Source organism: Anomaloglossus baeobatrachus, chromosome 3 (genome assembly GCF_048569485.1).
Source record: "Anomaloglossus baeobatrachus isolate aAnoBae1 chromosome 3, aAnoBae1.hap1, whole genome shotgun sequence".
Lineage (NCBI taxonomy): Eukaryota > Metazoa > Chordata > Amphibia > Anura > Aromobatidae > Anomaloglossus > Anomaloglossus baeobatrachus.
In genome coordinates, this window is record NC_134355.1 from 558,694,471 (window position 1) to 558,715,935 (window position 21,465).

The 21,465-nt window shown below is 45.4% G+C and overlaps 1 protein-coding gene across 2 annotated transcripts in view; it reads right to left on the reverse strand.

Moving 5' to 3' along the window:
- The window catches only part of DGKD (diacylglycerol kinase delta), a 180,296-nt gene that overhangs the window by 99,762 nt on the left and 59,069 nt on the right, over nt 1-21,465 (reverse strand). For both annotated transcript variants that reach the window (XM_075340845.1, XM_075340844.1), the window contains exons 3-4: nt 14,090-14,170; nt 2,431-2,535 (exon numbers count right to left, since the gene is read on the reverse strand). In XM_075340845.1, coding sequence (XP_075196960.1) covers nt 2,431-2,535; nt 14,090-14,170 — 186 coding nt within the window. The remainder of the gene's footprint in view (nt 1-2,430; nt 2,536-14,089; nt 14,171-21,465) is intronic.

Sequence of the window (21,465 nt, forward strand, 5' to 3'; positions counted from 1 at the left end):
TTTTCTTAACATCTGTTGTAGGAGAGGACACAATCTACACATCAGAGGTTGATCATACTTGAGAAAATTGGCCACTATTATGGCTTAAACAGCCAACAAACTTTTAAACGGAATCGGTCACCAGGTTTTTGCTCCCCCATCTGAGAGCAGTATAACGTAGAGACAGAGATCCTGATTCCAGCGATGTGTCACTTACTGAACTGTTCGCTGTCATTTTCAAAATCAATGTTTTCTCTGCTGCAGATCTCACAGTTATACAGAGCTCATGAATATGTTGGACTACCTGCAGCACACCAAGTAGTCCTCTAATGATACTACTACTCTACTGATGATTAATCAGTGATTTTATCAAAACTACACTAAGCAGCAGTAAGTGACATATCGCTGGAATCAGGATCTCTGCCCTTACGTTATGCTGCTCTCAGATTAGGCGACAAAACCTGGTGACAGATTCCCTTTAAATCTCAGTAGGTGTTAAAAGATATGGGAAACAAATGTACACAGAAAATTATGCAGAGCTGTCATTTAGGAGCCTAATAACTTTGGTGACAAACGCCATTACAGTTATAAAAGTAGCAATATTAGTTATCATCCAGCTTTCCCAGAAACAGAGGTAACTAAAAACATCTAAGGAAAGTTTTGGCAAACTGACAAAAAACTTCCAGTGTGATGCATGACAAAACTGTGCACGATTTGTCTCTTATCGGTTTATGATCACTGCTGAATTACAATAATGACTGTGTGTCCCAGGCAGGTGAACAGCCCAGATTCACCGCATATCTAAAGCCCGCTTTACACGCTGCAATGTATCTTACGATGTGTCGGCGGGGTCACGTCGTAAGTGACGCACATCCGGCATCGTAAGGTACATTGCAGTGTGTGACAGGTACGTGCGATTGCGATTGAACGGTAAAACGTTCATCGCATACACATCGAACCTGTCTCTAGAATTGCACGTCAGATTGTTCATCGTACCCGGGGTAGCGCACATTGCAGTGTGTGACACCCCGGGAACGATGAACAGATCTTACCTGCGTCCTGCGGCTCCCGGCCCACAATGCGGAAGGAAGGAGGTGGGCGGGATGTTTACGTCCCGCTCAGCTCCGCCCCTCCGCTTCTATTGGCCGGCTGCCGCGTGACGTCGAACGTCCCTCCCACTCCAGGAAGTGGACGTCCGCCGCCCACATCGAGGTCATATGGAAGGTAAGTACGTGTGACAGGGGTTAATCGTTTGTGCGGCACATTCAACAAATTGAACGTGCCTCACATACGATGGGGGCGTTGCAAATCGCATATGATATGCGAAATTGCAACGTGTAAAGCAGGCTTTAGTGCAATGCTCAGATCTCTTAAAGCACCATTCCAGGTTTTTTTTTTTGGTTTTTTTTATTTCACTACTGCATTGGTGCTTTAAATGTAAACCTCCTGCCCCCATCTTATACTCACCTTCCGGTGGCTTCACCTTCCATTTGTGACCTGCCAGCAGCTCCAATGTTTCATGGAGCACGCCATTGGTCACTCTTCAATACAAGTCTATGAGAGCCTTGTTCTGGCCTCATAGAGGTGCATTGGGAGCTTGTGACATAACTTATGACTTCTGGCCGGAGCCAGTCAGCAGTGGTGGTCACAAGATGGCGATTGGGGACCACAGAGGTATTGGTAAAAGGTGAAGACGCCAGCAAGTGAGTACATGATAGGGGCAGGAGGGTTGTATTTAAAGAGTTACTCCAGCGCAGAAAAAAAAAAAGCTGCTGTAGTGGTGCTTTAAGCTGGGCCTACATGGCAAAAATGGCCACGACACCTCTACTGCGACCAAAGTTTGCTAAGTGTTGCAGCTACATCACAGCAAAAAACAAGTGAATTGGGTTGCATCACAACCCCCAAGGGTATTGAGACTGTGAAAAGCAAGTCACGAAAAATCTGCCAAGCTAGTACTTCCTACAAAAATGCATACAGCTGCACTCGAGTGCATTTTAGTGTGCAGCTGTATGTGTTTTTGTAGTTATAATGTGTTTTCAGCTGGCACCTGTTCACACCTGTTGGATATGAGAGTCAGTATTTTTGATATATAAGCTAGAACTTCCTGCTCGTCGCAGTATCCTTGGGATAGCAACGCACCTCATGTGATTGTACTCCACAGCGATGAAGCAGCTTCAACTAGTGAACTTTGGTCACGTGACAGGTGTCCTGGCCAAAGTCGCCGTATAGCTCCAGCCTTTAAAAAGCTGCAGACAAGCCAGCACCTAGGGGTGTACTTATGATAGGTGCAGAGGTTACAATCGCACACGGGCGATGAAGCTTAGGGGGCCCAAATGGTCATGTAGGCCCATATGAAACGACCATTACTATTAAAGATCTGCAATAATTAGGGACCCTGTTAGAGGTTTTACACTGGGGCCCAAAAGCTTCAAGTTACGCCATTGTCAGTACCTCAAAAAGTTCCCGGTTTTGCACAGATTTCAGCGCCGCCATCCATTCCTCCATGTCTTTTCTGTTGTCTGCGCTCAGTATCAGCTTACGAAAGGGAGTGAATACCTGAGAAATAGAAGAGAAGGGAGGATAATAGGGTGAAGGCAGGTAAATGCAAAGAGCGCAAAGAAAGGAAGGAGGAGGCAGCAAGGAGAGATTTCATTTGAAGCCGCTGTTTGCTCAGGGCATGGAAGCCCAATGTGCATAGTGGCACTGGAAACACAAACAAGGGCTTGTCTATAAGCCTCAGATGCAGAGTGTGTGTGCGCACTAGTGTGCCGCTCACTGCCGCACTCACACTTTCTACACTCTACATGTTACTACTTGTTGTGCATCCTGCATTTAACTTCCGACTCATAAACACACACATGAAAATAGTAACGGAAAATGGTTTCTTGGTAATGCACCAGAACACCTTAATCTGAACCCTTTAAGGAGTTGGACATTTTTTATTTTCTGTGCTTTCATTTTTGTATTCCCCTTGTTCCAATAGCCATAACTCTTCATTTTTACATCCACATAGACACAGTTACAGTTTTGTTGAAATCACTCATTTTACTTCATAATGAATTAAAAAAAAAACAGGAATAAAAACTCCAAATGGGATGTGTATGACACTAAAGGGTACTTTACACGCTGCGATATCGCAAGTGATATCACTAGCGAGCGCACCCGCCCCCGTCGGTTGTGCGTCACGGGCTAATCGCTGCCCGTGGCGCACAACATCGCTTACACCCGTCACACGGACTTACCTTCCCTGCGACGTCGCTGTGGCCGGCGAACAACCTCCTTTCTAAGGGGGCGGTCCGTGCGGTGTCACAGTGACGTCACACGGCAGCCGTCCAATAGAAGCGGAGGGGCGGAGATGAGTGGGACGTAACATCCAGCCCACCTCCTTCCTTCCTCATTGCGGGCGGCCGCAGGTACGAGGTTGTTGCTCGTTCCTGCGGTGTCACACATAGCGACGTGTGCTGCCGCAGGTACGAAAAACAACCTTGCTACTGAATAGGTAACGATTTTTGGTAAGTGAACGACGTCTCACATACCAACGATTTTTACCTCTTTTGCGATCTTTAAGGTCGTTCATACGTGTTACACGCTGCGATGTCGCTAACGGTGCCAGATGTGCGTCACAAACACCGTGACCCCAACGATATATCGTTAGCGATGTCGCAGCGTGTAAATGGCCCTTTAGAGCTGACAACAAACCCACAAGCATCCATTGACTAATGGGTACACAAGAGATTCATACAATAGGAGGATTAAAATACTTATTTATTGAATATATTTTTGTTAAAATGTTAAAATTATCATTTAAATGCCGTAGACACAGCTATGCAGCGGTATTTAATTGGTTAAACTGCAGTGATTGGAGCAATCTTTGGTCAATGAGGGTATAGGCAGAATGGGCCAGGTAGCACCACTGGCATCTGCCTGGTGTGGAGCGACATATGGCATATTACAGAAGACAGTATTATTATTATTTATGATAGCGCCATTTATTCCATGGCGCTTTACAAGTGAAAAGGGTATACATAAAAACAAGTACAACAATCATTAAAAATACAAACAGACTGGTATAGGAGGAGAGAGGACCCTGCCCGCGAGAGCTCACAGTCTACAGGGAATGGGTGAGGGTACAATAGGTGAGGACAGAGCTGGTTGCGCAGTGGTCAACTGGACTGAGGGTTATTGTAGGTTGTAGGCTTGTCGGAAGAGGTGGGTCTTCAGCTTCCTCTTGACGCTTTCCACGGTAGGAGAGTGTCTGATATGCTGGGGTATAGCATTCCAGAATATGGGGGAGGCACGGGAGAAGTCTTGTAGGCGATTAAACTCATTCATTGAAATGGTAAAAAAATACAGCCTGTGATGCACGAACCGGTCAAGGGTCTCCCACACCTCACAGCCTTATAGGAATAGCTAAGGATGACAAATTCAGGTGAGGAGACTCACAGCCAATCTACACGTCAAGGTCCATACAATGACCACGTTATATGAATATCAGAACTCGGCCTAAGGAGGAAACACCTTCAGAAAGAATTCAGAAGTCTTGACAAAGTGTCAACTTTCTGGGAAGCTATAATGTCTACCATATATCTATATAAGGGAAACGTGTATATACTGTACCATACTTGTAAAAAGGGTTGTCCGTTATGGTAAACAGATGACTATACTCGGAAAAGTAGCAGTCTTTACATACCAGCAATTCAGATTGGTCAGTGATGTAATACCCAAATCCATCAAAGCAAGAAACTACTGGAAGTCAGTTATAAAGAGGCTATAGGAAACCTGCCAGGTCAGATAACGTTATTTACCTCTCGATGTAGGTATCTGCAGGTTAATAGCATTCTGAAAGTGACTGGCTGCTGTACTGAAAATGAGGCAGCTAGGAGAACATGACCTTCACTTCTATTTGGAGCTGCAGACTTTCAGTCATGCAAGTCCGTGGCTTCAGTCACTACTCACAACATTGAGCGTGGCGGCTGTAAACCCAATACTTAGACTGTCAGCCCGTGCTCATTGATGGACTGCTGAGCTTACAGTAAGTCAAAGTGCCAAGGCGTGCTTACCTCTGCCACTCAAAGTATAGTGAGTGATATGTGTAGCCACACCGCCACTTCTGCATGACTGAAAGCTGGCGGCATCCAAGACAAATAAAGTTAATTTTTTCTCAGGGGCTGCACCTTCAGAACTGCTGCCGACAGCTTCATAAAACTATTAACCTGCAGATTAACCCTATATTTGCAGGTTAATAGCGTTATCTGACCTTACATGTTCCCATTAAAGGAGCCCATACAACTCTAGACAATTGCCAGCCCAATTTGGGTAACAACTCCCTCACTAAGTTAAGCAATCAAATCAAATCAAATCTTTATTTTTTATATAGCGCTAACATATTCCGCAGCGCTTTACATACATCAGGAACACTGTCCCCATTGGAGCTCACAATCTAAAGTCCCTATCAGTATGTCTTTGGAGTGTGGGAGGAAACTGGAGTACCCGGAGGAAACCCACGCAAACACGGGGAGAACATACAAACTCCTTGCAGATGGTGTCCTTGGTGGGATTTGAACCCAGGACCCCAGCGCTGCAAGGCTGCAGTGCTAACCACTGAGCCACCGTGCTGCAATACCTTTACATGGCCGGGCTGTTCCTCAATTACTGAGAAATAAGCATTTGAATTGATATGCAAATGAGGCTGTGGAGCTATTGTAGATCTGAAGTCTCGGTCACTCCAGCTCTATTCCTTGTCTCCTCCTGTTTGACTGATGGCTCTGTTAACTGAAGTCACACTGCATAGACTCTGTCAGTCAAGCATGAGGAGGTGGCGTTGGACAGGGTATAGAGTTGGAGTGACAGAGGCTTCAGATCTACAGTGTAACGCAGGCAGACCTGCATTGTCTCCTCTTCTTGGCAGGGATGCTGACGTACTCACCACCGCATCTGGCCTACTCGCAAATCGCACAGGTCTTTTGGCAACGTCCTTAGTGCAGGCGCGTGCTTCCCGCCTCTTAAAGGGGCCATGTGCGCACTCAAAAAGTATTCAACAGCCTATGGCTGGGAGGTACTGGGTATTTAAGGCACCTTCCCCTGTAGGGAGGGGTCAGAGAAATTAGGATCCTGGTTAGTCTGATTCTGTTAGTACTCCAGTCTGTTTTCTGCCCGTTGTCCGTCTACCTGAATCTGTCCTGCCTGTCTCTTGAACCAGAACCTGTCACGTCAGTCTGTCTCCAGTACCTGTACATATCCAGCCTGTCCATGTACCCGAACCTGACCTGCCTGACTCCAGTACCTGTCTGAAAAGCCTGTCTCCTGAGCGTACTTTGTCCTGTCAGCCTCTTCTACCCACTCCGTCTTGCATGCCCTCCGTACCTGCGTCCTTGAAGTTTGGGTCAGATGCTGTGGTACCGAGGACTGCCCTAGAGTGGTACCCGGTGTCAACCAGAAGCCCAGTCTATCCTCACCATTCAAGACTCTATTGACCCGGTAGTCATTTAGTCACGCCCCTCCGGTCCGTGGCGCAGTGGGTCCAGACTCGCTAGTGTAACATACAGCCTCATTTGCATAGAAATTCAAGCTCTGCTTTCTCAGTAATGGAGGAATGGACAGGCCAGATAAAGGTATTACTGGATTTGTTTTTTGAATAGCTACATGCACATATAAATAGTTTGTGGATGAAATCCTGCTGACAGATTCCCTATAAATGGATGCAACATATGGGAGGGTTTGTAGACAGTAAACCCTAAGAGAAAAGCATTGACCAGAAGACACTTGATGTATTATAGTGTATTTAATCATATTACTGCAAAAGGGCAGGAGAGAAAATGTGTCTAAATCTAGCAATACTGAAGGACTTGTAGTTCTAACAATGAGCTCCTTGCTTCCCAACCTCTAAATATAGCACCAAACACACAGGATTTACAAGAAGTATTTACTTATGTCTTATTACACAAAGGAGACAGTATGCCCAGTGGGAACCTTTCCCAGTAATTGTCACTTAGAAGAATATAAAAAGCAGCTCAGCTTTGTGTCCGCAGCATGCAGGGTGCACACTTCCAAATCAACCTGGCGCTACTGTCCGGTGGGTCTGAAAGCAAGGCAGAAACAACCTCAACAGGACCCCAATGCACCCAGTTACTGGACAATGGGGGGCGATGGCTGCAGTCTGGACCCGTTGTATGATGAATTTGACAAATCATCATAATTAAAGGGAACCAATCGCCAGGATTTTCGTATATAACCTAAAGCCAGTGCTATCCTGGCACTATCAGGCTGATTCTATACATACCTGTAGTGGTCAGCTCGGATGTTTAGGTTTTGAAATCCAAGAAAGTAAAGTTTATAAAATTAGCTGCATGTTGAGTGACAGTTGCACTGGAGCAGATCATATATTCATAGTTATATCCTCCCCTTGTTAGAATTAGCATAAGTATTATACAAACTATTCACTTTGTCTAGCAGGACCTGTGTGAGGTCACACCCATGTGACCTGGTATCCAGCTTTGGTGGCTGAGGCCCCGTCCCTTCTGGTCACATGGGTATGACCTCACACAGGTCCTGCTAGACAAAGTGAATAGTTTGTATAATACTTATGCTAATTCTAACAGAGGGAGGGGATAACTATGAATATATGATCTGCTCCAGTGCAACTGTCACTCAACAAGCTGCTATAAACTTTACTTTCTTGGATTTCAAAACCTAAACATCCTAGCTGACCACTACAGGTATGTAGAGAATCAGCCTGATAGTGCCAGTATAGCCCTGGCTTTAGGTTATATATGAAAATCCTGGTGATTGGTTCCCTTTAAAAAAGTACTCCATGACATTAGTGTGAACAGAGCAGTGATGGAATACATGGGTCAAGACCACAACCAATTCCCAAGAAAACATGTAACTTGCTAGCCACAAAGGTGAGCAGGCCAGTGAGATACTTTCCTGTAATTGCTGCCTTCAGCTCCAACAATAGGTTAAAACTGCTTTCAGAGCACATATCAGTCTCCTATGTCCAGCAATGGTCCCGATTCTCATGCTCTGTAACTTGCCATCCACTCTTGTTGAATGGGAGGTTCCGCTTCATCAGCATTTTGTCAGCACTATAGGTACTGGAATTTCCTTTCACTCATTCCTCAGCATGCATTGCTCCTGTGATCGCCCAATGGCTTACCTTCCCCAATCTGAAAGGCCGCCTCTCTTGCCTATATGAAATGTGCCCCCCCTTAATGTGATCCGTCTGGTCTTCCCTGCTGCTAGATTCAGATTACACTTGATAACAGGCAGTGACCAGAAAGATAACAGAAGAGAAACACCCAGTATATTTTAATTAAATGATGCAACAGCATCATTTAATTAAAATATACTGGGTGTTTCTCTTCTGTATATCTTTCTGGTATATCTTTCTCTATAGAGCAGGGGGAGCAGAGTAGATTGATATATATTTTTGTGAGAAAATATTCCGTATAACCTGTGCCTTAATCAGTTAAACCTTCGTGATTTCTGGGATTTTTAGTCCAATGGCGGGTCCTATCAGTGACTGATAGCTTTCTCTATATAAGTGAGGATACAGAGCTAGCTGTCAGTCACTGATTGCGCCGCACAATGTACCGAAACTCTTAAGGGTGCTTTACATAAAGATGATCTATCGTGCGATAGATCGTCAGTGTCACGGTTTTTGTGACGCACATCCGGTGTCACTTGCGATGTCGGCCTGTGTGACACCTCCTAGCGACGAAGTATCGCTCACAAATCGTGAGTCGTGTACTCGTCACTAGGTTTCATAAAATCGTTTATGAAACATGGCGCCGGTTGTTCATCGTTCCCGTGGCAGCGCATGTTGCTCCGTGTGACACCACGGGAACGATGAACATCGCTTACCTGCGTCCCGTGGCTCCCGCCAGCTATGCGGAAGGAAGGAGGTGGGCGGGTTGTTTACGTCCCACTCATCTCCGCCCCTCCGCTTCTATTGGCCAGCTGCCGGGTGACGTCGCTGTGACGCCGAACATCCCTCCCACTTCAGGAAGTGGATGTTCACCGCCCTCAGCGACGTCGCCCGGGAGGTAATTACGTGTGACGGGGGGTTACAAGTTTGTGCGCCACGGGCAATCAATTGCCCGTGACACACAAACGACGGGGGCGGGTATGATCGATCGTGAAATCGCACGATCGGTCGTCCCGTGTAAAGCAGCCTTTAGTAAGAACATAGGTTTAGTGATTAAAACACAGGTCAGACTCCCCCATTTATAATATGTCCGCAGATTAGACTGCATTTTTAGAACGTTCAACCCTTGACCCAAAAACTACTCCTACTAAAGTCAGGTGTTACACGTCTATTTTTGTGGGCTGAGGAAGAGGAGTGTATTCCACAAGTGCGAAGCAAGCAATATGTCCCTCCGATTATAGGTGCTCTGTTACAAGAGACCGGCCATACCATCAGAAAAAAAACGGAGAGTGTTAGTTTGTTAGTAAAATCTATATGAAGTTCTTTTATTAATAAATAAGTGGTATAGAAAATCTGTGTTATGGGACCAGACCGCCCCTTCATCAGGATAAACACTAGTATCAGGGTGGGAGTAGAAGCCACTTAAAATATATTTTAAAATGGCGCCAATTTAAGCTAAAGTCAGGCTGAGGGCCAGGATCAGAGAGCATCTTTAGCTCAACCCACTAGCATGGGTGCATCACTATTAAAGAGGATGACTACTTGGACAACCCTTACTCATTCCCCTTGTTAGCCCCCATAAAAATAAATGAGCCTATACTCACCTCCGGTGCGGTTCCAGCAATGTCTGAAGTTGCGTTCCCAGGGCCCACATGACATTGTTATGACACGGGAGCAATGCGACCCAGCGCCCGGCATCTTTCACCGTTTGAGCAGGAGGTCAGCGCAGCACTCACATAGTGCTCAAATGTCTGAAGGCGAGGAGACAGACGTGGGGCGCTGAATGGTCACGGGTCTCATAACAATGTCATGTGGGCCCTGGGAACACAACTTCAGATATCACTGGAACCGCGGCCACACCGGAGGTGAGTTTAGGCTTATTTATTTTTCTGGGAGCGAACAATGGGAATGAGTAGGGGTTGTCCAAGTAGAGGACATCATCTTTAATGCAGCCAAAATAGTTTATAGCATAATAAATACAATAAAAATAAAAACGCAAAAAACAATTGCAGGGGATTTTTATACAATTTTGCTGCACTTGAAATTTTTTTCCTATTTTCCAGAAAAATTAATGGTGTCATTCGTAACTACAACTTGTCCTGCAAAAAAAAAAAAACGGCCATCGTAGGGTTCCTTTGGCGAAAAATAAATATGTTATGGCTCTTGGAATAAGGAGGAGGATAAAAACAAAACAAAAATAGAGAACCAAAATGTTGGATGGAGTGAAGAGTAGTGATGAGCGAGCACTACCATGCTCGGGGGCTCGGTACTCGTGACTAGCAGTCAGACGCTCGGATGGGCACAACTCGTGTACTGAGTGTAATGGAAGTCAATGGGGAACGCAAGCATTTTTTATGGAAGATCTTCTATTATACTTGGTACTCGAGTCAAGTGTCCGACCTGCTTGATTTGAGTACCAAGCACCTGAGCATGGTAGTGCTCGCTCATCACTGGTTAAGACCCCCATGCTGCAGGGTAACAATGCTAACCATTAGGCTGCGTACCCGATCAGTGTTTGCAGAGTTTTGGACACAGCATGCGTCAGCTGCGTCCAAAATGCTGCGTTCTACAGTACAAGCAGAGGAGGGGATTTCTAGAAATCTACTGCCCACTGTGCTTTTTCCACAGCAAACAATTGACAAGCTGTGGTCTGGACCGCAGGTCAGTGTTTGCTGCGGATTTGCATGTGTCCTCCGTAGGGAGAACACAAGCGAGAGACCGAAGCGCACTGAACCCTGATCATGGGTACGGGCAGCTGCGGTCTCCTGCGGAGGAAAATCGCGGCCCCGCAGGTCAGGACTCGCTGCATCCAGGACGCAGTGATTCCTGACCGTGGGCACATACCCTTAGACCCCAATGCTGCCCAATTATTACTTTATGACGATCTTCAAGGTATTTCTCTAGCAGCTCCCTGGAATGTTTCTTTTTTTCTCTGGATCTTTAGGCATGCTTGAAATGTGACCATAACTGCTGTAGGCGAGGTTTGTTTTACGAGCAGCTGTCACGTCACTGCCATATGGGACAACAGCGAGGTTTAGGAGATGGCGCTATATCATAAAACATTATGGGCACACATCCTGGACATGGCTATTCTGCCAATAGGTCACATAATGGCATCAATCACATCGCTCTAATAGAGGGCCAGGGCAGGTGAATTTCATCACTATTGGGTGATTGTACCACAATGTGAACACTTGTCCCCCTCATCAGCACCTGCTAGTGGATGGACTGGTCACCAGACATTACAGCATTTTAATTGCTACCTACTAGGGGTTATTTTTGGGAAACAGGGTGCTTTCTTTTTAGAACAATATTACAGAAATAATTATGCAAATGTGGAAAGTCCTTCTCTGAATGTTTTGATTGGGATGACGGAGGGAAAGATAACCTGTTGTGGGGGGATCAGGCTTTGTGATATTACATACGGTATATCCCTTCCCTTTTTTTCTCTGAATAGAACTTGAAGAACATTTGTTTATTTTTTTTTCAAATGTATTAACTTTGCAACTATGTAACGCACGGCCTCAATGTCCTACTCCACAGTCACAATATTCCTGCAATAGAAATCTCCAAAGATTACATATTAAATATATACTTAAGTGTAATTGCAGCCGAGCTTGTAAAACGTTCTGCAATTACCCTAACATTTATAGGCCACAAGCTTGTGAAGAATGCCCTGTTACATAGTCCTGCTACAACGTAGCTATTAACCCACATCCTGCCCTCTCGAGCATTGCTCTGCTAACCACATGCCGAGTGATATACAGAAGGTGTGCGCAGACGAGCTTTAAAAATAGCAATAAAGCCGCGCCCTGACGTTCCTTCACTGCTACTAATACATAAAAAGTACAATCGCGGTTATATAAGTTCTATTCAGTGCTATTTTAGGATATATATTACTATGCCTGACTGGCCGGCATGCTGAAAACCGAGCTATATCTAATATGGGAGGGTCACCTATGTTGATGGTGGTTTTGGAAGGGGGGACATGACGACAAAAAAAAAAGGAAGCCTATAAAATATAGCATGTCCGGTGGACATAAGCTGGAGGGGTCTGCCAACAAAATCAATGTGGTAATGTGGTGTAGTTAAGGCCTCCTTCACATGTCCATGTTTCCGGTACGTCTGGTGTCCATTTCCACATGTACCGGAAACATGGACACATGCAGACCTATTAAATTCAATGAATCTGCGCACACCTCTGTGTTTTCCTATGGATCATGTGTCCATTTGGAGGACATGTGCGTCCGTGTGCTCCACATGGCGACATGTCTGTTTTCTGCGGCAGCACGAGTGTCACACGGACCGAACACTGATGTGCTCCATGTGACATCAGTGTGACACGTACCAGAGAAAACACGTCACTTAAAAAAAAATATTTTTATATTTACTGTCTGCGGTACTGCTGTCACTTACTTCCGGGCCCGCTCATTATCCTCATGCATATTCAAAGCAGAGACCCGGAAGTAATAGCAGCGCCGGAGACAGGTAAATACACATGTTCATGCTGTCCGTGTGCTATCCGGATGTCACACGAATAGCACATGTAGAACACACACACACAGGGATGGTCTTGCATACCTTCGCCACGGACCATCACACATGTGCGCTTAATGCATGGATGTGTGAGAGGTCTAAAGAGGTATTTCCGTTATGTACAGTGATGGCATTATAATAGAAACGTTTTTGATTGGTGGGTGCCAAGCTCCCTGGGCGACTGTTGGTGCAGCTATCCTGATTCAGTGATGTGGCCTCTTCTCTGATATTTACTGCACATAGATGTTCTCGGCCACCCAGATATAGTGCCCTCATTTACCTGACCCGTCGTGGATACAGTTCCCTGTATGGCCAGGGGTCCAGGAAAATACGGGAATGGCTGTGAAGGCTCAAAGTACAAAATTCAGACTGCAGTCTCTTCATTATCAGTAGAGCTGAGCAAACCCACACTGTAAAGGTCGGGGTTTGTACTGAACACTGGATGTCCGGGCTCGAACATGACCATGGCATTTTAAAGAAAAGTCTGTGTCTGAGTTCGGGTGCTGTTCGTATGCTAATCAATGGATCAAGCATCAGGGTGCTCGGGTACGCTCAGTGCTCGGCCCAGTGAGAGCCGCTTGCGGTCTCTGAATGGCTCTCACTGGGGGTCAAACAACATTTTCAGATGCTGTGTGTCCAAAAAAAAAACCCCTGCCCTCTCTCCACTGGAAATGCTTATCGCTGGCTGTATGTTAGCAGAGACCCGAACTTCCATTATACTCGTTACTGGAGTCGAGCCCGTTAGTTCGGGTCCCCGTGGACTTATATGGGGTTCTGGGTCTGGAAACAAGTTCAGGTTGAGTCTGGGTCCTGAAACGAACCTATAACTAAAGTCCAGCCAAACCCGAACATCCGCGGGTCCACTCATCTCTAAACATCAGAGCTAGAAGATGTCCAAGAGGTTGGTGACATTCAAAAGTTATGTTATCCTAAAATATTAGGACCGATACGCATGTACTGGCATGATACATGGGAGCAGGAGAAAGGGGAAGAAAAAGGTTCAGCGACTCTGCAATCCTTAAGTATAAAATTCATATATCCTTTATTTTGGTCAAAGAGTAAAAACAGGAGTGTAACTGCACTCCGGAGTATTTAAAGGTGTCATTTCATCGCGGTGTCAGAAAAATGAATTTTTCAGACCGTGCAATGAAATGATGCCTTGAAGTACTCCGGAGTGCAGTTACACTCCTGTTTTTACTCTTTATTTTGGTCAAAGGATAGATGAATTTTATACTTAAGGATTGCGGAGTCGCTGAACCTTTTTCTTCCCCTTTCTCCTGCTCCCATGTGCGGAGTGCTCGCCCTGTGGTCCAACGCCGAGTGGCTATAAGTGCTATACTCCGGAGAAGACTACAAACAGTACGCTGGCCGGCTTCCCTTTTTGTTTGATATGATACATGGTGACGCTTTAAAGAAGGAGACACTTACTGTGAAACTGTTGTTGAGGTTTTTGGTGCTTGACTCTGCAACACTGGCATCCGTTATGTCAATCTCCTCGAATATAATTGACTGCAATAGAGCAAAAGAACAGATTCAGAAGCCACGTTACTACTTATTCCTAATGGTACCTACCCTCACTCCATCCATTGCTCTGTAGCAGACTGCTCTTATAGGTAGCCCAAGCAAACCGTCAATACAAGTGCGGCTCACTAGTCAAGTGCCTGACAATTATGCACCTAACTTATCATCTACAGTATGTATGACAAACAAAGGTGGGGGAATGAGGCTGCGGCTACTGGGGTCTATAGAATGAGGCATTTCTATCCTACATTGTCACGCTGGGCTCACATGCGATGTGTCTGAAATTGTGCTACTGTGTAGTTCAGTGCAGTAATCGACTGAATGTTAAAGGGAACCTGTCACCAGATTTTTGGCGTATAAGCTGCGGCCACCACCACCGGGCTCTTACAGTGCTGGTCAAAAGTATTGGCAACCCTGCAATTCTGTCAGATAATGCTCAGTTTCTTCTTGAAAATGATTGCAATCACAAATTCTTTGATATTGTTTTCTTCATTTATTTTGCTTGCAATGAAAAAACACAAAAGAGAATGAAACAAAAATCAAATCATTGATCATTTCACACAAAACTCCAAAAATGGGCCAGACAAAAATATTGGCACCCTTAGCCTAAGGCGGGCTTTGCACGTTGCGACATCGCAAGCCGATGCTGCGATGTCGCACGCGATAGTCCCCGCCCCCGTCGCAGCAGCGATATCTTGTGATTCCTGGCGTAGCGAACATTATCCCTACGCCAGCTTCACATGCACTCACCTGTCCTGCAACGTCGCTCTGGCCGGCGTCCCGCCTCCTTCCTAAGGGGGCGAGTTGTACAACGCCAGAGCGACGTCACATGGCAGGCGGCCAATCAAATCGGAGGGGCAGAGATGAGCGGGACGTAAACATCCCGCCCACCTCCTTCCTTCCGTATAGCCGCCGGCGGCAGGTAAGGTGATGTTCCTCGCTCCTGCGGCTTCACACACAGCGATGTGTGCTGCCGCAGGAACAACATCGTACCTGTCGCGGCAGCGTAATTATGAAAAAGTCTGAGCCTACACCGATGATACGATAACGATGCTTTTGCGCTCGTAATCATATCATCTAGGATTTACACACTACGATGTCGAAAGTGACGCCGAATGTGCGTCACTTTCGATTTGACCCCACCGACAATGCACGTGCGATGTTGCAACGTGCAAAGCCGCCCTAATACTTGGTTGCACAACCTTTAGCCAAAATAACTGCGAACAACCGCTTCCGGTAAGCATCAATGAGTTTCTTACAATGCTCTGCTGGAATTTTAGACCATTCTTCTTTGACAAACTGCTCCAGGTCCCTGAGATTTGAAGGTGGCCTTCTCCAAACTGCCATTTTGAAATCTGTCCATAGCGTTCAGGTCTGGACTCATTGCTGGCCACTTTAGTAGTCTCCAGTGCTTTCTCTCAAACCATTTAACCATTTTCTAGTGCTTTTTGAAGTGTGTTTTGGGTCATTGTCCTGCTGGAAGACCCATGACCTCTGAGGGAGACCCAGCTTTCTCAAACTGGGCCCTACATTATGCTGCAAAATTTGTTGGTAGTCTTCAGACTTCATAATGCCATGCACACGGTCAAGCAGTCCAGTGCCAGAGGCAGCAAAGCCACCCCAAAACATCAGGGAACCTCCACCATGTTTGACTGTAGGGACCGTGTTCTTTTCTTTGAATGCCTCTCTTTTTTTCCTGTAAACTCTATGTTGATGGCTTTTCCCAAAAAGCTCTACTTTTGTCTCATCTGACCAGAGAACATTCTTCCAAAACGTTTTAGACTTTCTCAGGTAAGTTTTGGCAAACTCCAGCCTGGCTTTTTTATGTCTCAGGGTAAGAAGTGGGGTCTTCCTGGGTATCCTACCATACAGTCCCTTTTCATTCAGACGCTCACGGATAGTACGGGTTGACACTGTTGTACCCTCGGACTGCAGGGCAGCTTGAACTTGTTTGGATGTTAGTCCATCCGCACAATCTTGCGTTGAAATCTCTCGTCAATTTTTCTTTTCCTTCCATATCTAGGGAGGTTAGCCACAGTGCCATGGGCTTTAAACTTCTTGATGACACTGCGCACCGTAGAGACAGGAACTTTCAGGTCTTTGGAGATGGACTTGTAGCCTTGAGATTGCTCATGCTTCCTCACAATTTGGATTCTTAAGTACTCAGACAGTTCTTTGGTCTCCTTTCTTTTCTCCATGCTCAATGTGGTACACACAAGGACACAGGACAGCGGTTGAGTCAACTTTAATCCATGTCAACTGGCTGCAAGTGTGATTTAGTTATTATTACAGAATTGCAGGGGTGCCAATACTTTTGGCCAGCACTGTATATACAGTAGCATTCTAACATGCTGTATATAAGAGCCCAGGCCGCTGTGAGAACATAAAAACACTTTATAATACTTACCTAACGGTCGCGCGGTTGGCCATATGGGCGTCTCTGTTGTCCGGTGCTCTGTTGGCCATCTTTGTTCTCCTTGTCATACACACTCGCCGGCATTCATGTCCTGAGCAGGCGCACTTTGATCTGCCCTGAGTAGGGCAGATCAAAGTATTGTAGTGCGCCTGCGCAGGACCGGCGAGTGTGTATGACATAGACGCGTCATGCACACAGGCTTCAGAAAAGAGGACGAAGATGGCCGAAAGAGGAGGCGCCGACACCGGACAACAGAGATGCCCATATGGCCAACCGCGCGACCGTTAGGTAAGTATTATAAAGTCTTTTTTTATGTTCTACACAGCGGCTTGGGCTCTTATATACAGCATGCTAGAATGAATGTATATAAGAGCCCACTGGTGGTGGCCACAGCTTATACGCCAAAAAAGTGGTGACAAGTTCCCTTTAACTGTTGCAATGTTTTACAGTAATTTATCCCGCCGCCATTAAAGAAAGTCTGGCACCCCCAAAACTCTAAACTGACACGGTCGTAGCCAAAAGTTTTGAGACTGACACCAATTTTGGATTTCATAAAATTTGCCTCTTCGGTGTTTTTAGACATTTTAGGCAGATATTTATATAATTGCTGAAGTCCAATTAAAAGAATGTAATACGTTTTTAGAAAGAACTTGAAGTTGATGTAAAGACTCAATATTTACAGTGTTGACCATTAATATACACCCTGACATAAAAAATATCAGCTTCTGGTCAAATCCTGACTGATGAAAGAAGGGAATTTTGTTTACTTACAGTAAATTCCTTTTCTTCTAGCTCCTATTGGGAGACCCAGACAATTGGGTGTATAGCTTCTGCCTCCGGAGGCCACACAAAGTATTACACTCAAAAGTGTAACCCCTCCCCTCTGCCTATACACCCTCCCGTGCCTCACGGGCTCCTCAGTTTTGGTGCAAAAGCAGGAAGGAGGAAACTTATAAATTGGTTAAAGGTAAATTCAATCCGAAGGATGTTCGGAGAACTGAAAACCATGAAACAATTGAACATGAACAACATGTGTACACAAAAGAACAACCAGCCCGAAGGGAACAGGGGCGGGTGCTGGGTCTCCCAATAGGAGCTAGAAGAAAAGGAATTTACGGTAAGTAAACAAAATTCCCTTCTTCTTTGTCGCTCCATTGGGAGACCCAGACAATTAGGACGTCCAAAAGCAGTCCCTGGGTGGGTAAAAGAATACCTCGATAACAAGAGCCGACACGACTCCCTCCTACAGGTGGGCCACCGCCGCCTGAAGGACCTGCCTACCTAGACTGGCATCTGCCGAAGCATAGGCATGCACTTGATAGTGCTTTGTGAAAGTGTGCAGACTAGACCAGGTAGCTAGCAACAACTTTGTCTCCAGATTTTAACTCAGGAGACACTAAGAGTGTATATATGCATATCAATAAATTCAATAAGCTTTTTTTAGGATAAAAACCCAAACTTTATTAAACAGTCAAAAATACAAATATTAAAATAAACAGGGAGACACACCATGTTGAAGGACGAATATAAGCCCCTATTCTATACACACATCAGAATTGTTCATCAGATATAAAGTCATGATCACTAATTTTTTATTTTATTAATATATCCAGTAATTTACTGTTGATAAAAGATCAATATTATTACCTAGGTACTAGTGCTTATACCACTACAATAAAATGCTAATCTTATTTCGGCTATATGCAATGCTCCAACAGAGATATTACCTAATTACGATAAGTGATCAAAAGCCATCATATACCTCAAAATAATTCCATTTGCCTGACAGCATAAAATGTCACTTTGAAAGGTGGAAGGACGGGCTGCCCCACACTCAGGTAAATAAAATCATGTCAGTTTGCCTTTTGGTATATGTGCTCAATAAATTACACATCGTTGCTATTTAACAAGTGTGGCTTTCACCACAGGCACATGTGTTGAAATTAAGTTGTACCACTAGATATATGTGTATGTTTATTGACTGTGAACCGATGTATTCGGCATATTCTAATTGAATGCAACAGCAGCTAGCTTTGTTCATGGTAGCATTGGCTAGGTTTGAGACTATATGTAGGTTACAAATTTACTAGTGATCAAGCAACGTGGATGTGCATTGGAAATATAAACTATATGCAGGTGGGCTGCAATTGTGTGACTACAACTGGACATATGTTTTCTAATTTATTAAAACCCTGTAAGACTCTGAGGACATTAAGATATAATAAAAATATAAATTAATATACTAAATATGTTTAAAAAATATCTATAAATATACATATGTACCAGTATCCAAATATGCACGTCCACGATGCGATATAAGTTTTTTCTGTAATACCCTTACATACTTCTGCAATTATTAGGGCGATAGATGCACATGGTGCGAGTGCACCGATGATAGTGCACCGATTTGAAAATAAGTCTAATGGAATGATATATATAACAACTGATTTATCCATGCGTCTAAATAAATACAATAGGTGAATCTTGTGCACCTGATCTAGACGCAGTGATAACGCAGTGTCTGTATAGGTATAATGAAAAAATCTCTTTGATGCGCTACCATCTGTGCCTCTGTTTATGTGCATGCTATGACATTTTATGCTGTCAGGCAAATGGAATTATTTTGAGGTATATGATGGCTTTTGATCACTTATCGTAATTAGGTAATATCTCTGTTGGAGCATTGCATATAGCCGAAATAAGATTAGCATTTTATTGTAGTGGTATAAGCACTAGTACCTAGGTAATAATATTGATCTTTTATCAACAGTAAATTACTGGATATATTAATAAAATAAAAAATTAGTGATCATGACTTTATATCTGATGAACAATTCTGATGTGTGTATAGAATAGGGGCTTATATTCGTCCTTCAACATGGTGTGTCTCCCTGTTTATTTTAATATTTGTATTTTTGACTGTTTAATAAAGTTTGGGTTTTTATCCTAAAAAAAGCTTATTGAATTTATTGATATGCATATATACACTCTTAGTGTCTCCTGAGTTAAAATCTGGAGACAAAGTTGTTGCTGTCTAAATTGAGTGATGCTTCTTATTTGAAGTTGGGACTAATGTGTTAATTAATTAGACCAGGTAGCTGCCTGACACACCTGCTGAGCCGTCGCCCGATGCCGCAATGCCCAGGACGCCCCTACGGCTCTGGTAGAATGGGCTTTAAGCCCGGAAGGAATCGGAAGCCCCGAAGAACGGTAAGCTTCAAGAATCGGTTCCTTGATCCACCGAGCCAAGGTTGACCTAGAAGCTTGCGAACCCTTACGCTGACCAGCCACAAGGACAAAAAGTGCATCTGAACAACGCAGGGGCGCTGTGCGAGACACGTAGAAACGGAGTGCTCTCACTAAATCTAATGAGTGCAAATCCTTTTCAAAGCGGTGAATTGGATTAGGGCAAAATGAAGGTAAGGTGATATCCTGATTGAGATGAAAAGGCGATACCACCTTAGGGAGAAATTCCGGAACAGGACGGAGAACCACCTTATCCTGGTGAAAAACCAGGAAGGGGCTTTTGCATGACAGTGCTGCAAGCTCCGACACTCTACGGAATGAAGTAACTGCTACTAGAAATGCCACCTTCTGCGAAAGACGTGATAAGGAGATATCACGCAGCGGTTCAAAAGGCGGTTTCTGAAGAGCCGTTAGCACCCTGTTAAGGTCCCAGGGTTCAAGCGGGCGCTTGTAAGGTGGGACTATGTGGCAAACTCCCTGCAGGAACGTGCGGACCTGCGGAAGCTTGGCCAGGCGCTTTTGAAAGAATATTGAGAGTGCCGATACTTGCCCTTTGAGAGAACTAAGTGACAACCCCTTATACATTCCGGATTGAAGGAAGGAAAGAAAAGTGGGTAAGGCAAAAGGCCAGGGAGTAAAACCTTTATCAGAACACCAGGACAAGAAAATCCGCCAAGTCCTGTGATAGATCTTGGCAGACGTCGGTTTCCTGGCCGTCTCATAGTGGCAATGACATCCTGAGACAGCCCTGAAGACGCTAGGAGCCAGGACTCAATGGCTACACAGTCAGGTTGAGGGCCGCAGAATTCAGATGGAAAAACGGCCCTTGCGACAGCAAGTCTGGGCGGTCTGGCAGCGCCCACGGCTGACCCACCGTGAGATGCCACAGATCCGGGTACCATGACCGCCTCGGCCAGTCTGGAGCGACGAGAATGGCGCGACGGCAGTCGGACCTGATCTTGCGTAGTACTCTGGGCAGCATTGCCAGAGGAGGAAATACATAAGGCAGTCGAAACTGCGACCAATCCTGGACTAATGCGTCCGCCGACAGAGCTCTGTGATCTTGAGATCGTGCCATGAAGGCCGGGACCTTGTTGTTGTGCCGCGACGCCATGAGATAGACGTCCGGCGTTCCCCAGCGGCGACAGATCTCTCGAAACACCTCTGGGTGCAGGGACCATTCCCCCGCATCCATGCCCTGACGACTGAGAAAATCTGCTTCCCAGTTTTCTACGCCCGGTATGTGAACTGCGGAGATGGTGGATGCTGTAGCTTCCACCCACTGCAGAATTCGCCGGACTTCTTGGAAGGCTTGACGACTCCGCGTGCCGCCTTGGTGGTTGATGTATGCGACGGCAGTGGCGTTGTCCGACTGGATACGGATCTGCCTGCCCTCCAGCAACTGCTGGAAAGCCAGTAGGGCCAGATACACTGCCCTTATCTCCAGGATATTGATCTGAAGGGAAGACTCTATCGGAGTCCAGGTTCCCTGAGCCCTGTGATGGAGGAACACCGCTCCCCACCCTGACAGGCTCGCGTCCGTGGTGACCACAGCCCAGGTTGGGGGCAGGAAGGATTTTCCCTGTGATAGAGAAGTGGGAAGAAGCCACCACTGAAGGGA